The sequence below is a fragment of the Chroicocephalus ridibundus genome, chromosome 7, assembly GCF_963924245.1.
Source record: "Chroicocephalus ridibundus chromosome 7, bChrRid1.1, whole genome shotgun sequence".
NCBI lineage: Eukaryota > Metazoa > Chordata > Aves > Charadriiformes > Laridae > Chroicocephalus > Chroicocephalus ridibundus.
The window spans coordinates 2334802-2353561 of record NC_086290.1 but is presented as its reverse complement, the minus strand read 5'-3'; the positions used below and the strand labels follow the sequence as shown (position 1 = coordinate 2353561).

The 18760-nt window shown below is 41.7% G+C and overlaps 1 protein-coding gene across 1 annotated transcript; it reads right to left on the bottom strand.

Annotated features, from left to right (window-relative positions):
• Nucleotides 1-521: 521 nt before the first annotated feature.
• Nucleotides 522-11495, bottom strand: NMI (N-myc and STAT interactor). The gene is made up of 10 exons (XM_063342168.1): nt 11201-11495; nt 10398-10448; nt 8742-8826; nt 8289-8440; nt 6766-6873; nt 4932-5094; nt 3906-4012; nt 3599-3791; nt 2835-2941; nt 522-1889 (listed from the first exon to the last, which is right to left on the bottom strand). Exons 1-10 carry the CDS (start codon nt 11231-11233, stop codon nt 1701-1703), a joined length of 1188 nt encoding a protein of 395 aa, XP_063198238.1. The 5' UTR covers nt 11234-11495; the 3' UTR covers nt 522-1700.
• Nucleotides 11496-18760: the final 7265 nt, after the last annotated feature.

The window sequence follows — 18760 nt, the reverse complement described above, 5'->3', positions numbered from 1 at the left end:
GAAAGCGAAGGGAAATGGCGGCCCCGGCGCTGCGGGAGCCCCACGGCCGGAGGGGGGGGGCCTTCCCCGGGCCGCCTCCCGCCGACCCCGCGCTGAGGAAGCTCGAGAAGGAGCAATAACCCGATTTTCACAATTAGTGAAAACCCACAGGGGCTGTGGGACTGAGTCGGCGTGGAGGCTCGGCTCAGGGTGGGAGCGGCACCGGTGAGGCGGTGAAGTACCTGTAGGCAGTACGGGCACGGAAAAAGTTCATACAGCTCTTCTTCAGACTTCAGTCAGAGGTAACTTCACTCCAGTAGGTAGGAAAAGGGATGTTGCCATTTATAGAAACATCACCTAAATTCTGTATTCTCGTTTTTCATCATTAAAACTGGTACAGTTAATGACATTTTTCACCTTCACCAGGTTTCCCCGCTTTCTTTTTAAAGCATCTGATCTTACCAAGATTTTAAGACCGTTACATGCAAAAGTACACAATCTCCATAAATACTCCAGTAGTACTACTTTTTTTTTTTTATTATTACTTCATAATTTTCAGGTAATCCATCCGTGCCTTTGCACGCACTAGACAGCAAGAGGTGCTGCAGTCACATGTATCTCACCCAACAGTAAATTCACAGTAAAAATCAACTGCGGTGCTGGCAGCCTTTTCGTTTCCCATATTCAACGCTATCTATTGTCTACTAACAGCTTCTCTAGAATAATAATAATAATTAGAATAATAATAGAATAATAATAGATATACCTGAGGTGTATATAATAGATATACCTGAGGATGTATCTGAGGTATATCTGAGTTTGGTGCAGTGTCGTTTTCCTGCATAACAAGATGTCAAAGACTATAAAAATAAATTATTTTTAATGTTAAAGCCGTGCTACTTTGAAGTTAAGTTGCCAAAACATTTCAGCCCCCAAAGGTAGCAAATAAAAAGGCTGACAGCAGAACAGGAAAAACACCCCTCCTTGGAAAATAATCCACCCCCAACTTTGCACTTCCTTTTTATTTCAAAGATCTTTTAGAATGGCAACTGGAAGGATGAACTGGAAACAAAAGGGGGACTTTACATGCTGAAAAAAATTAACGTCCTTAACTCTATATGCCTTTTTCCAACCGACCCATCCCTCCATACCCTCCCAGAGCCAGCAGTCTGGCCAGTCACATGCAGCAAACCCCATCAGACTGTTTCCCCAAAATAATCTAGTTTAGGTAAAGAATGATCTCAACTCTTAATATTTTAAAGTAAGCAAAATCATGAACAAAAATAATAAAAAAATGTCATTGTAGAAACAAATGTTAAAAGTAAACAATAAACCAGGCTATAATCTTATGGTATAACATATGGCTTTTGTAACCAAAATACAAGAAGGAATAGGTTTATCCCACTTGGGAGTGACCCGTCTGAAATGTGCAAGATACAAAATCTGCAAATGTGCAGAAAGCAATCTTACGTTTAAGTTTCAAGTGCTGGTAAAGGCTTTTACTGTGACTATAATCAAGAACCTCTGGGACACCAAGCAGTGAGTTTTACTGAATTTCTATGCAGTCTGTGCTGTTACACAAATCAGAAAGACAGGTCATTCCTCTTTTTCAAGTATAAATTTCAGAACATTAAAGTACAAGGTACATAACTTTCGACGCCTCTGATGATGCGAATACTTGGAACTTCGTGAGTTCAACCTACAATTTCCTCTACGGCATGCTAAGCATCCTCCTCAAAACAAACCCATGTTACTCCTTTTGATACATATTTGATATTCTCTATTTCCCCGCCGCCATTACTAGGCTTTTGAAAATGAATTTCAATCATGTCCTGTACACTTTCCTCATCATCTTCCACCTCTTGAATTCCTTTCAACAGAATGGTCTTCTTAGAAATCCCACAATAGAGCTAGTGAGGAAAGAAAAACAAACTCGCATTAAACATCAGCTGCTGCATGTACATCTAAAGGAAATAAACATATCCTTGATCAGATACGGCTAGGATTTTTGATGACATTTTAAGACTTTGGATGGTGTGGTATATTTCTATCACTGAGTATAGCAGCAGTTCTGAACTCTATCATAATACACCTAGTTCAATAGGCAAAGCACCCAGCCTCCTCAACTGGTGCGTCCTCCACTCCTGAATGCACACAGACACTGGATTTGGGGATCTCTGATGACTCCAGACAGCATCACTTCATAAAAACCCATGCCAATACATGATATACACCTGCAAAGAATGCTGTTGTATCTCATAAACGCACACACTCTAGTCAATGCTTTAATTATAAAGGCCTGATTATATACACAATACTGACTTGATTACAATCTATTCATACAAAGTGAAAGACAATTTCAGTGAGAATACGATGAGCAAGCAGAGTTACAGGAAAATAAGTCATTATTTGGGTTGAATGAATGAATGAAAAAAATGAACGAGCAGACGTTTCACAGAACAACAAGGGTCTCTGCTGAGACTATCAACAAGGCCTCTCATTAGGGATGAATATGACAGTGCTTTGTGACTTGGAAAAACGTTGTCTACTATTAACCTAATTCACAAACAGTTCAGTATCTGCCTCCTGTCTAGCACAGACATTGTGGTAAGTAATGATATAATTTGATCAAGGAAAGACGTGCACACTATTTAAAAATAAATTATAGCTTTCACACTGCAAAACATAAGATTATCAGCAGAGCAGCATATTGCAGACTCACGCTTGCTATTAAGTTTCACAAAGTGCATGACACAAAAGCTTCTGCGGTCCTCAGAACTGAAAATTCTGCTCATATCTCCTATTTCCCATGTATCTCTTCTATTTAGGGGTTAGCCTGGGCTAGATTCTTTTACCTGAAACTTTTCCAAGTGTACGTTGATGTCTGGGGACACAGAAAGCCTATAGCACCTTCCATTTACAAAGAAAGGGTATTTAGTACAGTTCACAAAGCCGTTAGCTGCTGTAATGGAGAATGAGAGAAAGAGGAGTAAGAGTAATATAATCTAAAATGCATTTTGTAAGCATATCAAAGAACAGACTAATCTTTCTTATATGTATTTAGAACCTAAAATACGATAACACACTTGCAGATTCTTCATATGCATTTTGAAAAAAGTTTATCTGGCATTTCCAAAAAAGAAAAATCATTAAATACCCACAAAAGCTTCTGAAATAAATCTAAAGCAGCTGCTCTAAATGGATGTGGCTCCACTGATCTTCATAGAATTTCATACAGTTGGGCAATCTGAATGCCTGTCTAACTTCATTGTCATGAAACAAGAGCTAAAATCAAACACATTTTCCTAATTTTCTTTTTGCAATATAAGTGTCTAGCAATGCAAAGAAAAAATAGTTTTTTGACAAAGTTAAGAAAGAAATAAAGCTCACAAGCTGCCTATCAGGTCATTTTTGATCAAAAAGGAGTATGATGAAATACTGCTTTATTTACAGATGTATGGGCAAACCCACATCTTTTCCTGATCTACTTAACTCTCCGTGGGAAGAATTTGCTACATTCAGTGGTTAAGTTAACACAGAATATAATATGGAATGGAATGGAATGCAGAATGGACAATATGGCCTGTACATCTAGCTAAGAAAATATCACATACTATACCTCCAGGTCTGAGGAACGTAATAACGGCTGTTCTAGACTGCTTGTCATAGCCCACATGTTCTACTTCTCCTCCTCCGCCCTGTTCAGATTTGTAGAAGTTCAGCTCTAATTTGTCTCTCACCCAGTCTTCAGGAATGGATAGGTCAGGTACTTCTGAAACATTGATCTTCTTTCCCGACATAGTGACATGGAGCTAAAAAAATAATTTTGTGTGCTTTGTGACTGAGAACACCCAAAAACCCCGAACTTAAAGCACTTTAAGAACTGCAAGTTTGTATCTTTACAGTTTCATATTTCAGTTGATTACCTCAAATTTGATTCCCATGTCAAGTGTAAAAGGCTTCACACTCACATCTGCTATTTTGTTGTCCAGGTTCACAGTATGCTTACCCATTTTTATCAGTCTCTGGGCAACTAAGGAAAATCATAAGTTTTCACATATGAAAAGCTTTGTTTAATCAAAGGTAAAACCAAAATTATTCCCCAGCCTTATAAGTAAAATGTCCTTTTGCATCAATAAAGGAGAAATAAATAACAGTTAGGCAAGCAGATCCCACTATCCATGTCTTCAGGCATGTCTGTTTCCATAAAGTCTCATTGGTTATAGGCAACAGGTAAAATATTGTACCGTCTTTAGAATAGTACAATAGAATAGTATAGAATAGAATAATATAGAATCTTTATGCTGTCAGAAGATGCTCTCACTGTATCAAATACTAGACTTCTCATGTTTCATTTAAAATATCCTTGGATGAAAACCACATCACTAGCTTTGTATCTGAGATATACTCGCGTATATGTACCTGGAATATACTCGGTGGGCGAGTTACCCACCGAGCAGAGCCTGCAGGCTCCTTGTGGGCAGGCACCAGACTGGCCAAACAGCAACTATCCCAGTGGGAAGCCAGCAAGGTACAGACCACACCATCCCTGTGTCTCAGATCTACCCATCATCTGACGTGTACATTTAACCAACATAACTGCTGTCACAATAAGGTACTGCCCAGAGTAAAGAAAAAAAATCAACTTCTGCTGTCAAAACATTTTGACTCATTCTTGACAATACTCTGTAAGGTAGAAACATATTCCCAGTTTCAAACATCAAGTATTGTTTGTATTAGCTGAGACCAGAAATCTGGTAATCCAACGAAGACAGGCAGAGGGCTTGCAAGAAATTTGTTCTACTGATTGGTATCACAGTAGTGAAAGGTTCTCTGTGTATTCTTTCTTTGGCTGTTGTTGATTTTTTTTTTCCAAAACGTTTATGTAAATCTTCTTTTGGCAATGAAATACATCAGAGACATTAATTTTATGCTTAAAATATGCATCATACCTTCTTCATCTTCAAAAGTAAGCAGTGCCTGGTTTTGATTCAGTCTGAATGGAATTTTTGTAGTTGCACCAAAAACACAGTGAGTATCCATATCTGAATAATCATCCCTCATGTCTTCCATGTGAGTGAACTTCAGTTTCATTCCCGCTACCTTTTTTTTAATCTAGTATTTTAGAATCAAGATAAGGGGCAAAAAAATAATTCTGTAATTTATTGCAGAACAGAAAAACAAACAGTAGTCTTTCCTTGAAGTGCTACATATATTTTGTATTTTGAAAGTTTAACAGTCAAGCAGATTGAAGTCATGGCTGGTAAAACAGGTATAACTCTTCTAACTAAACTGACTAGTTCTACTTGTCTATTCCTGGGATTTTTGTCAGTGGGATGGGTTTTTTGTTTTCTCTTTGATTATCCTCAAACTTAAACTTGATACAGTAAAAATTCAACTGAAGTCCACACTTCCACCTGCAGAAGTATACTACTTTTGGTATGTCAAATTTGCAAAGTTTGCAAAGTATGTAAAATTTGCAAGTATCAGAGGCCTTTGTGTTGCTATTTATTTTTGCCTAATTGCATCACTGCTCTACAGCAATGGGAAGTCTGCTAATAAACAGCCTTCGATGTTGCCATCTTAGTAAAATAGTTAGGAATATCTTATCCCTATATATATAGTTACTTTACAACTAGGAATATATATATAGTTATTTTATAACTAGGATAGATTAAAACTCTTCATGAAACTGTTGGTTAGGAAAGGCTGCTTTGATAAACTTGAGGGAGTTTCAGATAACTCTTTTTTCCCCTTTACGTAACTATTTCAAAATAAAACCCTGTGTAGAAGAAAAATACTGTTTGCATTAAGATAATATAACCAGACTAATGAAAGCATTCCTGCTACCTATCTTCAAAACTAGGATTTTATCTATGAGCCCACTTTCTTTCCATTCCTTCTACTGCCAAGGGAAAGAGAGACATTCTTCCGAACGATAATTCAGAGACTGGGTGTCTGAATTCACACTGAATCTCCTTCTAGAGGAGCCTTGGCCTGTCCACTGACTGCATAGGATGGACTTAACTGACATCTTCTAAATTTAGAAATGGAATTTAGAAAGCTAAAGCTAATATTACAATATTGCTAACATTAAACAAGGTAACACTTGGATAGAGTTTCAGTCTCTGTATAAACAAAGAATGATGACAGTTTTCCTTTTACTGTAAATTCCCCAAAATATTTGGGTTTGTTCCAATTCAGAATGAAAATGGGTTTTTAAAAGCCGAAATTTCCACAAGGGAAGTTCCAATTTCTGAACACCTACAAATCAGTAGCAGTTTCACCAAAAAGACACTTTGGATGCTACATTTAAATCTATTTAGTATCACTAATATTCATCTGGCTGCAAACGGAGTTACTTCTGATTTGGAGTAACATGAGAAAAACTATAATCAAATCAAGCTCAATACAGGCTAAAATAAATGCTACACTTGCCATATAATTGACATATTCCCTTTCTTCCACCCTCTTGCCCAATTAGTATGAGAGTACTTGAAAATTACTAATGCTATGTGTATTTTTCATTCCAGTGTCTTCCATGTAATAATTTTCTGCTTTTCTTCATTCCTCTGATGTTTTCAATATCTCACATACTTGTTTCCATATCCTTAGCCTGCTTCACATTATCTTTCCAGGTAAAATAAGAAAATAAAACTTCAAGCTGTATTTTATATTGAAACCAGTAGAGGTTCACATGCTAACAACTGGCCCCGGCTGTCTAGAACTGACAAAATGAAAATGTGCACTTCCGAAAGACAAAGTGCAAAATATTTCAAACTTTACCTGACTATCCTGCGAAGGCACAGAACTATATTCTGCAAGGTCTTCTTTGAGCTTTTCAATCTCTCTCTTCAGCTCAGCGTTTTCTTGTTTTAGTACATTGAGTTCTCTCTACAGCCCAAAAAGTATTAAATGTAAAATTCAAAATACAGAAGACAAAAATATATTTTGGCAAAATCTGTAGACATTAGAAATGGTTTCAACTTTTAATTATTCTACACGACAGCCAAGCACAATACATTTTTTGCATTGCTTTAACTATCTGCAAGGTAAATTCACTCACTGAGGAGCAGTTTCAGTCAAAGTAAATTACAGAAAGAGGGTTTTTGAAATGAGTGTTTCCAAGCACATACAGCGTACCATAAATCGCACAGGGCTTTCCATAGTTATGTCAGTTCCTTATACATGCAAGGTCAGAACCTATGTCAACACACAAACATTCTGGTTTTTGTACCACGTGTGATCTTAGTAACTGTTATCCCCTTTTCTGAAAAGTTTAGCAGGTGAGGACAGTTCCTGACACACTGCTGCTCTTCCCTCTCTATACTTCTTCAGCAGGAAGAGGGAACACTTCTACCTCCCAACTGCTATGTACTTCCTCCACACCAATGAATCCTAAATGGGCATAAAGCCCATGTAACTAAATCCAGTATTTCCTGGAATGACAAGGAAACACTGCAGATGTAGTCAGCTCCAGCCATCCACAATTACAAGATGACTCCTTTAAAGTTATTAACCACTCGAGACATTTAGACTAGTTCCCATCATCTGAAGATAACGTAAAACAAAAGCCAGATGATGATAAGGACCTCTTCTGTCCATAAAATCCAAACATTTATGATTGGAGAACCAAAACCAACTTTCAGAAAATCTCACGCCAACCTGAATGTACTTAACCTATTAATTATATTTTAATAGCTTGTAATATTGAAGCCATAATTTCTCATCGGTGATTTACGGGCCAAACCAAACTTCACTGAAACCACCTCCTTGACAGCCTATGGAAACCTCTATTACTGTACCGATGATTGCACGTGGCACACTGAGGTAATGAACCAATTAGTTCTAGGACCAAGTAGTCCTAGCAAGAAGAGCCCTCTTCAGGCTCTTGCTCAGCTCAGTGTCACTTAAGCAATCCCTTGGGTGCTGTAACGTCTTGTAAGATGGGCTGGGAGTTGACAAAGCAGTGGAATCAACCCGTTCAATTTTACCTCCGTCACACAAAATTGAAACTCATCTGTTGGTGGAGAATCTTGGAAGAGGAAGACTGGTTTTGTCAGTCTTCGTCTTCTATACAAAATAAGTCTCAGTTTTGCCTTCACTCTTGCAACACTGCCCTAAGACTTATTTTATTGCACTGGTTTATCTGCCGCTGGAAAGCTATGCGTAGAACATTCTACTCGTACAGTCTGCAAACCGGCAAAGCCATTTAAACTGAAAAGGAGATATTATTCTTATTTTCTCTAATCAACGCCTCCTTCACAACTCCCCAGACACTAAGAGCTATAAAAAAGCCTGCTCCATACCTCCTGGGTGTCCCTAGACATAATAATGTCCTTATGCTGTTTCTCTTGAAAGTCCTTGAGCTTTTTCAGCTCCTCCTCTGCTTTAATGCACTCTTCATTGGCACTTAATTTACAGAGAAGAAGGTCAGCTTTTACTTTTTCAGCTTTTTCAAGTCTTTCCTGGACAGTAAAAAGAAAAAAAGGTTTTTGATTTTTTTTTTCTTCCACAGGAACAAACAAAACCTTAAGTAAGCCCTTTATATTTATTTATTTTTAACACTTTGGATAAATATTTTTCTTAGACTTAGAAATGTAGTTACCACTGAGATGAACACAAGCATGTACCATTGAAGAACAGAGAACAAGTTAGACAAACGTTATAATTGGGAGAGAGTTGATTTGGTTTTAGAAGGATGGACTAAAGGTCTTCCAAGTATCATTCAGCTAATTTGCACAAATCTGTGTGCTTTATAGAACTTGCCTTCCATTTCTTCAGTTCTTCTTTAAGTTTTTCCATCTCATCTTGTGATGTGCCAACAGGGTCGGGGCTTACCATACTCTGGAGAGAAAAAAGGAGGCACACACAGGTTTTCCCCTCCATTAGGCAAAAACTGAGACACACCAAACAATTCAAATGAGGCTTCAGAATAAAAAAAAAAAAATACCCTCTGCAGTTGGATGAATCATTTCGCCATGGCAGATTTCAATGTATGGCCATTAATGAAAGTCCAGTGTATTTTGCCTGTGTGCCCATTTGCTGTTTTTCTCCAATTATGCAGGCAAAATATGTGGTGAGTCAAGAGACCGATTGTATTTCATAATTAAATCTTCCTAGAATCTGCATGCCAGAGGATAGCATATACCACAGAATTTTTGAAAAATGCATTCAGGCACTTGGGCCAAATCATTGAACTATTTAATGGCTGGACAGGACAAAAATCTAAGAAAATGCGTCCTGGTCAGTAATCATTATTTGCTAACTATCTGACTGAAAATATTCACAGGCTAATATTTTGATAAATAATAAAAGCAAGTTGTCTCTATGTTCTTCCACAGGGAACTAAGCCCCTCAGACCCACAAATTTTTATCTACTTTCTCAGCAGTTCCTCTAAGAGAATGTATATATATACAGGCCTAATGAGAAAAAAAAATTCAAAATGGGATGCTTCCAAGCTCAGGGAGATTGGACAATAAAAGGTAACATCAAGCAGGAGGAAGGTAATAAAAGAAGCATTTCATAATTGAAGTACTTCAGGGCAGAAGTTTACAAGCACAGGAAAACTACAACTGGATAAAGCCCAAGAAGAGAGAAAATCTTCTGTTCTGTTTTGTTTCTATGGCTGCAATATTCTGCAGAAAAGAAAAAAAAATCCAAAGAGACCTGCTGAAACAATCCCTCCCTTTTACTTAAGATTACATAAAACTTGAATGTGAACCATGAAATTTACGCATGGCAAAGGTCTAAATTAGATAATCCTGTCAATTCTCTTTGTAATGCTGGGTATTTCCTAAAAACAATAAAATATAAAATAATTTTTTCCACTACTTTGTCCAGCTTCAAGTGCCTATTAAGCAACAGGGAAATCCCCATCTGTGTATAACTTAAAACCGGAAAAAAATCCCTTTGCTCAAGGGACTGAGTGCAGGAAAGCAGAAGGATGGACGTGCCACAGATGGAAGCTGGTAAGAAAGAATGCCTGTTTTTTACTGAAAAATTGTCTAAGACAACAGTTTTCAACCTGAAATAATAGAAAAAATAAGAAGGAAACCACAAGAAATTCTGGGGGAAGTCCCATCCAAATTACTTGCCACACTGCAGGAACTGAATCCAGGGAGGCACCAGGAAAAAGGAAATTCCCCTAAGAAACCTCCAGAGAGACGGATGAGCAAGCGAGGCAGGACAGGAATATTCTCCCAGAATCTGTAATGCAGACACTTTGGAATGGGACTCTCCCGATGGAAAGAGGAGGCGGGAATGGGGAATGTCCAAAGTATAAAAGGATGGAAGAAGGTGAGACAAGAAGTTTCAGAAGCACTGTCCTAGCAGCCCTAGCACAAACCTTCACTCAGCGATACTATTGTCAAATATAGATTTTTTTTTTCCAGGCAGCACATCAGGAAATACTTACAAAACCATTATCTTGTAAAGATAGCGGGGGACTTGTGAAATCCATTGAAACCTGAGGGAACAAGAAAAGAAATCAGAACATTGTGTGTATTGGCTTTTTTTTTTGCAGCAGCAGAACAGAATAGCAGCAGCTGTGTTGAGCTAAAAGAATTTTTAAATGTAAATGCTGCACCATTTTATAGGCAAAAGTGATATATATTGGATATCTGAAGCTTTCTTCCTTACTAAGCATAAATGCCAGAGACATGTGAGGAATTCTGCATGGCACAATGTAATTTTTCAGTCCTGAAACTTTATGTACTTACCTTTACACTGCTTTTGTACTGTGATACATGTTTAACATCCTGTGTGCTCTGTGCTTAACGGATACAACCCTTAAACCTGCTTAATACAATGGAAAATCACTTCCTTTACACAGATACTGTAAAATCTGGAATCTGTTGCCACAACATTTAGTGGAGGTAGATAAAAAGGAATTTAGAGAAGCTGATGGGCCACTGATCCGCAAACAGATGCTAAGGGGTGCAGGTTCCCGAGCCTATGGGTGCTGCAGCAGTGCGAGAGCTTGGCACGGCAGGTGAGAGAGTCTCTAAGTGCCTCTGACAACTGCCAGGACCCAGGCAGCAGTGTCCTGACCCTTGCGGACATCTCACACGTTCCCACCTGGAAATCCCAAGCTTGGTTCTTACCCGACACGACCATCCCCACTGCATTCAACAACGCGGTTCAGCATTGAGGCCGTCTTTGGCCAACGATGCAGGAATCCCTTTCTGCTTTACATTAAGTAACCCAAAATTTACTCACTTGTGTACCCATTCCTGACTTGGGAAAGTGCATAACTGGAAAACACCTTCGTTTGGCTTCTCCACAGGACAGCCCAGCTGCCAGCCGAGGCCCACCTCTGCACCGCCACCCTTCTCTTGTGGTTCCCTTCTCTTGTGGACCCAAAACACGTCTCTCCCGCAGCCCAACCGCCTGCTCCAGCCCCTCGCCTCCCCGGACGAGCCCGTCCCGGCCCCCCTCTGCGGTGCGGGGAGGCCGGTCCCGCCGGGAAGGCCGCACCAGGCCCAGCGCCCCGGCCTGAGGGGGGCGAGCGGAGCCTCACACAACTTACAGCGGCCGCGGGTCCCTGCGGCGGCGGCCGGCCGCGCTGCGACGAACGCTCCCCTGCAAGGTCCTGCGCAGCGCCGGGCGCCGGCCTCCCCGCTGCCCCTCCGGCCGCCGCCGAGACACCTCCCTCCGCCACCGGCGATTTCGCTTTCGCTTTCCCGCTGGCTGAGGAGCGGCTCCCGGGCACCCCTCCCTTCCCCGGTGCCCTTCCCCGGGTCCCCGCGGGCGACACCGGCTCCTTTTCCTCGAAGTGACGTGGAGGACAGTGTCGCCGGCCGCCGCCTCAGCGCAGGGCAGCCCGCCCGGACCCCTCCCCGCGGCGGCAGCGCGGCCTCCCACCCGCCCCTCGCCCTCGAGGCGGCCTGAGGGGCGTCCCGCCGCCCCGCTCCGGTAACGGGGCCCGGGCAGCACCTCCGGGGAACGGCCTCTGGGCAGCACCCGCAGGTAGAGCCCTGCGGAAAATGGGGAAATCCCAGAAAAGGTGGGGAGCGGGCGGGCTGGGAATGGGTCAGGGAGGGCATGAAGGCGTCCAGGCGGCCATGGCCTCCCTGCCATTTGAACTCTTTCTTGCCTGTCTCTTAACTTGGCTGGAAGCTTCTGGTTTGGCTTCTGGTTTGGATTTTTCTGTGAAGTAAAGTGACTAAGACCTGGCGTCCTCAAGCTAATTTTGGTGAATTTGTTTTATATATTTACTTGTTTGTTTTCAACTACATTCTCTGGGATTATTTGTTTGTATTATAAGGCATAGGTATTCCTTTGCCGGGCTGTGGCAAAAGACGTAAGACATTCAGTGACAGAAAGACCCTTTGCTGATGGAGGTGCCCCGTTCAAAAAAATAATTCCTGGAAAAAGTCTGGAAAATGCAGTGGCAGACGGTTGCCATGCGGTCCTTTCCTAGGGACAGCAGCAGCCCCCCATCTCGGAGGGAGCCTGCCATCTTGGAGGGAGCCCTCCACCTCTGAAGAAGCCCCCCATCTCAGAGGGAACCCCCCATCTCTGAGGGGGCTCCCCATCTCATAGGGAGCCCCCCATCTCGGAGGGAGCCCGCCATCTCGGAGGGAGCCCCCCATCTCGGAGGGAGCCCGCCATCTCGGAGGGAGCCCGCCATCTTGGGTCAGGGGGATGAGGTGGGGCCTTGGGAAGGGGGTGGCAGCCACCTCGCATCAAGCAGAGGGCTTCATCCTCTGTCCTAGAGGCACATCATTGATTTTATAAATGGGTTTGATTTATAAATATGTATATAGACTCATAAAAATGATCCACGGCAGACACACCTAGAATTGGGCAGCAAAGTCATTGATGGGCAGCAAAGTCATTGATGGGCAGTCTATAGGCAACGCCAACCGAATTCTGTGGTGAGTGTTTAAGGTATCTGAGTTCTTTTTCAAGTCCTTTGACTGGCCATAGTGTGTGCTTTGTGGGTTGGATTGGAGCACCGATCCTACAGCTACCTCCTTTTTGCCCCTCACAAAAAAGCCTCATCAGTTCCTAGGTCTGTGATGACAACTGCTAATGCCAGCACAGGGAAAGAAGGGGAGGAGAGCTTCAGCATGCATGTAAGTCATCTCAGAGAAGTCATGGAATGTGGACTGGTGTGAAGTGACGGATAGTTGCAAGCATCCACTGCATTAGCCAGCAGGCACTCATTTTCTAAAGAGATTTCAGGGAAGAGCTGCTTCTGGGAAAGACAGGCTTAGATTTCCATGATGATCAGTTTGAGGAAGAGAAAGCACTGGCTCCTTGAAGGGGAGGGTAAAAGGCTTTGGTGACTGAATGATCCTTCTGCATGTGGGTAACTAAAGGAAAGAATGTCCTATGGATCCTGAGAATGCTGGTATGACTCACTTTGTCGTGCAAATTATGTTGCTAAGACAGACTGGACTTCTGACAGGAGCTGTCAGTTGGCAGGTATAAAGTGTGCCTGAGCTTAAGCATGGGTGGGTGAAAGAAAAGTACCACACACATCTTCCACTTGGATTCAGGAGCAGACAATGCATCCAAGACTGTAGCCAAGCAGCCAGACACAGCTGATTGAATTCAAGACTTACTGTCTATTTAGATACTCATAATAGATGCGTGAACAGTCATGAACAAAATTTGTGCAATTTCTGTGTCCTAGACCAAACACAAAAGAAAGCATATTCATAGAATTGCTTCAGGTTTCCTTTAAAACTCACTGATCTTTTAAATATCACCCTCAAAATTGGAAACAGGCTCGTACTCATTGACCGAAGTATTTTGTATGGTTAGCAATCAATCAGCACTGACTGTTAAAGAAATTAATCCTCAAAAATTCAAAATATGCCAGATAGTTGGAGAAAGACTAGAAGCTGACTTTGCCACTTAGCAGATAGCAGATGTGGACTTCTACTTTCAGAGGAAAGCAGGAGGAGCTGTGTAGCGCGAAGCATCGCAGTGAAATTGGTTGGGCTCCGCGTGCACACTTGAAGAGGCCTGCGCAAGAGCAGCCAGATCAAGGTTTTCAGAACTTTTGCTTTCATTGGCTGTACAAAGGGTATCCTGGATTGCACCCTGCTTGGATAGCAATCACCTTGTGCCACTGAATTCAGTGGGAGTTTTACCCAGGGGGTAATTATTATGGCAGTTTCAAATGTCGTTTATCTGTTTTTTAAGATACGTGGATGAAACTATGACCCTGTATTTGAGATATTTTTTAAATTATTTTCTGCCTTGACAATGGATAACTCTGTTTACTATTGCTTTATAAACACAAAGTTGGTTACTAATGAGATGAGTAAAAGGGAGAGGTTTAGCTGGAGTAGCCAGGGAGGAGGAGGTGATTATGTTATGACCTAAGTACATCAGATTTCAGATTTAAATGTCAGAGTGGCAGGCTGCTCTCCAGTAACCATGGTCATGTTGGGAAGTCACTGCTGATCTGAAAGTGCCTTATTTTTCTAAACTCCGGGGAATGCAGCAACACCAGTCTGTTTACATGGCCTGCTTTGGGATTTGAGCAGAACAGTGTGTTTGTGCTTGTTTGGTGAAGGAAATTTATTGGAGATACTGAACTGGGCAAAGTTCCTTAAGGGAAGTGGAATTGACTTGGAGTTGATATGTTCATTGATTTCTGTTTGTTGTGAATTTATAGTGTTAACCACATATGAATCAGAGTAAAGGGAAAAGCATTGATTTCATAACTCTAGAAGAGTCTAGCTAAAAGGGAAAATCAAGGAGTAAAATATAGCATAAGAGTACAAGAAGCCTTAAAACTCTCAAGAGTTCTCTGAGCAGTTGCCATTGATAGCAAACTTGTTCTTCAGGAGTCTGAAAAACTCTTGATAAGCCTAGAAAGCTGGACTGGAAACTTCAAAAGAAAACCATGACCCTTCTGGCACCATAGGATTAGGACTCGTCTACATCAGGAAATACTCTGATTAAGCTGGAAGAAAGTTGACAGCCATAAGCTTACCTTTTATTGGTACCAAAACAATTTGACCATAACTCAGCTTCTGGACAGTAACTGTGAAGAATCACATGGCGTTGCCTTCAGAGGGACAGTATTCTTTTAAAGTTAGACCAGGTCCAAAGAAGGAAGTAAATGGAATTTAGGTGCTTAGATCGTACTGTCATAATGAAACCCTGTTCAGTGCCTGTCTGATCCTTGAGGTACCCCAGCTGCAAAGGAGCCTTGTTCTCCAGACAGGTCTAGTATCACCTGAACGTTGGCAGTTCTGAATGCTTTAGTCTGTTAATGCTTAGAAGCCACATTCAACCACTGACGTGTTCTGAGGGCATGTATTGTACTTTCATACTCCAACAGAATCATGTTCCATGGCATTCCATTTTTTTGTGTGCTTTCTATCCAAACCTGGCCAGCAGAGGCTAGTGATGCCTTCCCTGCTTGTCTTCAAGACTTGCAGAGTCTGGAAAATCATGTATGCTTTTGTAGAATATTAGTGCCTGGAAAAAAGGAAATAAGATTTCAGGTTCTTCATTAAGGACCTGCTCATGTATTCTGTCAGCACATTATCACACAAATACATTCCTTAATAAGCAGGATACAATCATGATTCCTGTTTATCAGTGCTTTTTTTCCTAGTGTTCTTTGAGAAGTTTTCACACATTCTGAGAGAGAGAACAGAGACTCCATGTTCCAGAGCAATCAGTATCGTGTGGTCAGAGCACTGTTCCAGCAACTGGGAGAAGTGGGTTTGACCTCTCTTCAGCGTCCCAGTCCTTTGCACTTTGTCCAGCAGCTACCCTGCCCAAAGGGAATGATGATTGCTGTACCACCTCCCATCCTTAGTGATCTCTACTCAGTTACTGGGAAAAAAAAATCAACCTACAAACCATGGACAAACAGAAATTTCTTCTTTCTATCCTTGGTGCAGTGCCAGGCCCTGGAGAGGAGCAGATCTGAATCTTACATTTATTGTATTCTCAGTAACTGGAGGTGGTATCTTACGCAGCGCACAGACTTCTAAGCAGCATCAAAAATCACCATGATGATAGTTCTGGATCTCACTGCTGAGATACCGAAGTCTGTGGTTCATCAGACCTTGACGTCAAGGAGATACCAAGAACACACAGATGGTGGTGTCTTTAAAGAAACTGTCCTATCGACCTGTCATTCCCCTATTTCTCCCGTATCCTGAGTGCTCGTGCAGCCACACGGCAATTTCGACTGGGAAACGAACCAGCTTAAAAACTAGCCCAGAACAAAGTTGGTTTTAGCTGGCTCATTTCTCCAATCCAGTTCATCCTGTGGTCAAAAAACAGTGTGCCATCCCAGGAGGGGGTGGCATGCAGCAGGGTCAGTAGACTCAGCCGGGGTGAATAAAAGCTTATTTCGGTGGTGGTGCCAGAGGAACACGGCTTAAAGCACTGGTCAAACTACAGCCTCATTGGTGTGGTATAGGGTGCCTCAGTGCCATAGAGGGGGTTCCAGATTTTGTTTCAAGGGACCTACATTTTAGGCATCACAAAACAGAGTCCTTTTTTCAGTCCTTTTTTCTAGCAAGGCAGGAGAGAAAAATATACCTGACAGTGAACGTCCAGCACCTTTAGATGTCAAATATCTGCTTCTTGTAAATGCACAAGTCCATTTCCAACACAAGCAGAATTGTGAAATAAATCCTCTATACCAATCTACTTTTTTTACAGGAAGGATTCTGAAATGTGTCCAGCAAGACTTGGGAATGTTTCAGCTTCCCTAAGATGTGTGTCCCAGAACACAGTGCTATGAGGCAATGCAGTGGTTCAGTAAATAGTCCCAGCACGACCGCTAGAAAGCAAACAATGAAGCAGGAATCATCTAAGATGCACGTTGTTAGGCCTGAATCACATTCCAGTTCTTTGGCTATAAATCACTGCGTGTTAATGAAAGACTTCTTTCAAATAACATTGTTAGTGTTTCAGTGAGGATTATTGGTTTATATAGGCAGAATAAATTCTAGCATGCAGGCCATTTGAGAAGACATAAATGAAAGGGAAGGGAGAGTAGGAGAAGGGGTGGAGGAGACGTGCCTGTCAATAGTATTAGTCTATGCTTTTATTTTATGTGATGAACGAATAGAAATTGATTGTTTGTATTCCTTAGGAGTGAAAAACATTGTCGTTGAAAATCCCAGGTGTGTCCCAGGGTGACCACTGGCTGTAGCATAGACTGTAACAGAGGGAAAAATGCTTCTTTGGTCTGGCTCTGCCCTGAATGACAGATTCTGAAATTGTTCATATGAAAAAATGATCTTTTCTGTTGCCAAACTTTGTAGTCAGCAGGATTTCTGAATGAATACTCTACCAAGATAATCTTTTGGGGAATGTTTAAATAAGCGCCTTAGTCTCTGGAAATGCTTTTTGAAAGAGAATGTGAAGTTACCGCCTTTTTTTAATTTCCAAGAATTATTTAATTACATACCATTCTTCATGCAAGAAACATTTACTGAGTGTAAAGCATATAAGGCCCTATCTTAAATGGAAAGCTATGGTACAGCTGAGACAAATTAAAAAGTAAATACGTGTAAGTTAAAACATGAGAATTGCTTGTGTAGAGGATATCTCTGGGAAGTAAAATAATCCCAGTATTATATAGCTTTGGCCTTGACATATTACTGGAAAAACTCAGAACTGTAAATGGTGAAGGAAGGTCACTTTGCCTGTGGGCTGGTTTTGGCTGGGATAGAGTTAATTTTCTTCATAGAAGCGAGTATGAGGCTGTTTGGGATTTGTGCTGGAAACAGTGTTGATAATCCGGGGATGTTTTAGTTACTGCTGGGCAGCGCTTACACAGCCTCAAGGCTGCTCCTTCTTCTGCTCCCCACCCCAGCAGCGAGCAGGCTGGGGGGCACAAGGAGCTGGGAGGGGACACAGCCGGGACAGCTGACCCCAACTGGCCAAAGGGATGTCCCATCCCACATGGCATCGTGCTCAGCATAGAAACCTGGGGGAGGAAGGAGGAAGAGGGGGACATTTGGAGCGATGGCGTTTGTCTTCCCAAGTCACCGTTACGTGTGATGGAGCCCGGCTTCCCTGGGGAGGGCTGAGCACCTGCCCGCCCGTGGGGAGCAGGGAATGAATTCCTTGTTTGGCTTTGCTTGTGTCCTTTTGCTTTACCTATTAAACTGTCTTTATCTCAACCCACGAGCTTTCTCACTTGTACTCTTCTGATTCTCTCCCGCACCCTGCCATAGGGGGAGTGAGCGGGCGGCTGTGGGGGGCTGAGCTGCCGGCTGGGGTTAAACCATGACAGCCTGAAAAACTGAGAATTGAATGTATTAGGTTTTGTTTATTAACACCACTGTTTTGGTCAGTTCATCTCAATCCACAGTTCAGACAAACCCTAGGATTTAATAAATTGTATACTGATATTCCAAGTCTTATCTTCTGTAAGCTTTAATAAACCTAACAAAACTGGGAAAATTGTTAAGTAAAAATGAAAAGCTCTCATTTTTAGAGAATGCAGCTTCTCTTTCCAACTTCTGCCTCTGTCCTTAAGTCTTTTGTCAGAGCCCAAACTGCAGAATGCTGAAGAGACTGCCTGCAGATATTTGCACGTCCTTCATTTCCTTTTGCCCGTTTTTTATTGAAAGGCCCAATGCGAAGCCAAGGATTGACTAATGGCTGCTTCTTCTGTAGAAATCACACTTCCTTATCCACAGGCAGGCCCACCAGGTTTGCCTTTGCCTTTGCCTTTGCCTTTGCCTTTTCTTTCTCTTTTTCTTTCTCTTTTTCTTTCTCTTTTTCTTTTTCTTTTTCTTTTTCTTTTTCTTTTTCTTTTTCTTTTTCTTTTTC

Bases quoted from the DNA above. Each gene is read 5' to 3' on its own strand.
- NMI (XM_063342168.1), bottom strand. From the start codon at position 11,233: ATGCACTTTCCCAAGTCAGGAATGGGTACACAA. The intron at 4,013-4,931 runs GTATGATGCATA...GATTTTCCTTAG, and splicing joins TACTTTTGAAGATGAAGAAG to TTGCCCAGAGACTGATAAAA. The intron at 3,792-3,905 runs GTAATCAACTGA...TTATTTTTTTAG, and splicing joins ACATGGGAATCAAATTTGAG to CTCCATGTCACTATGTCGGG.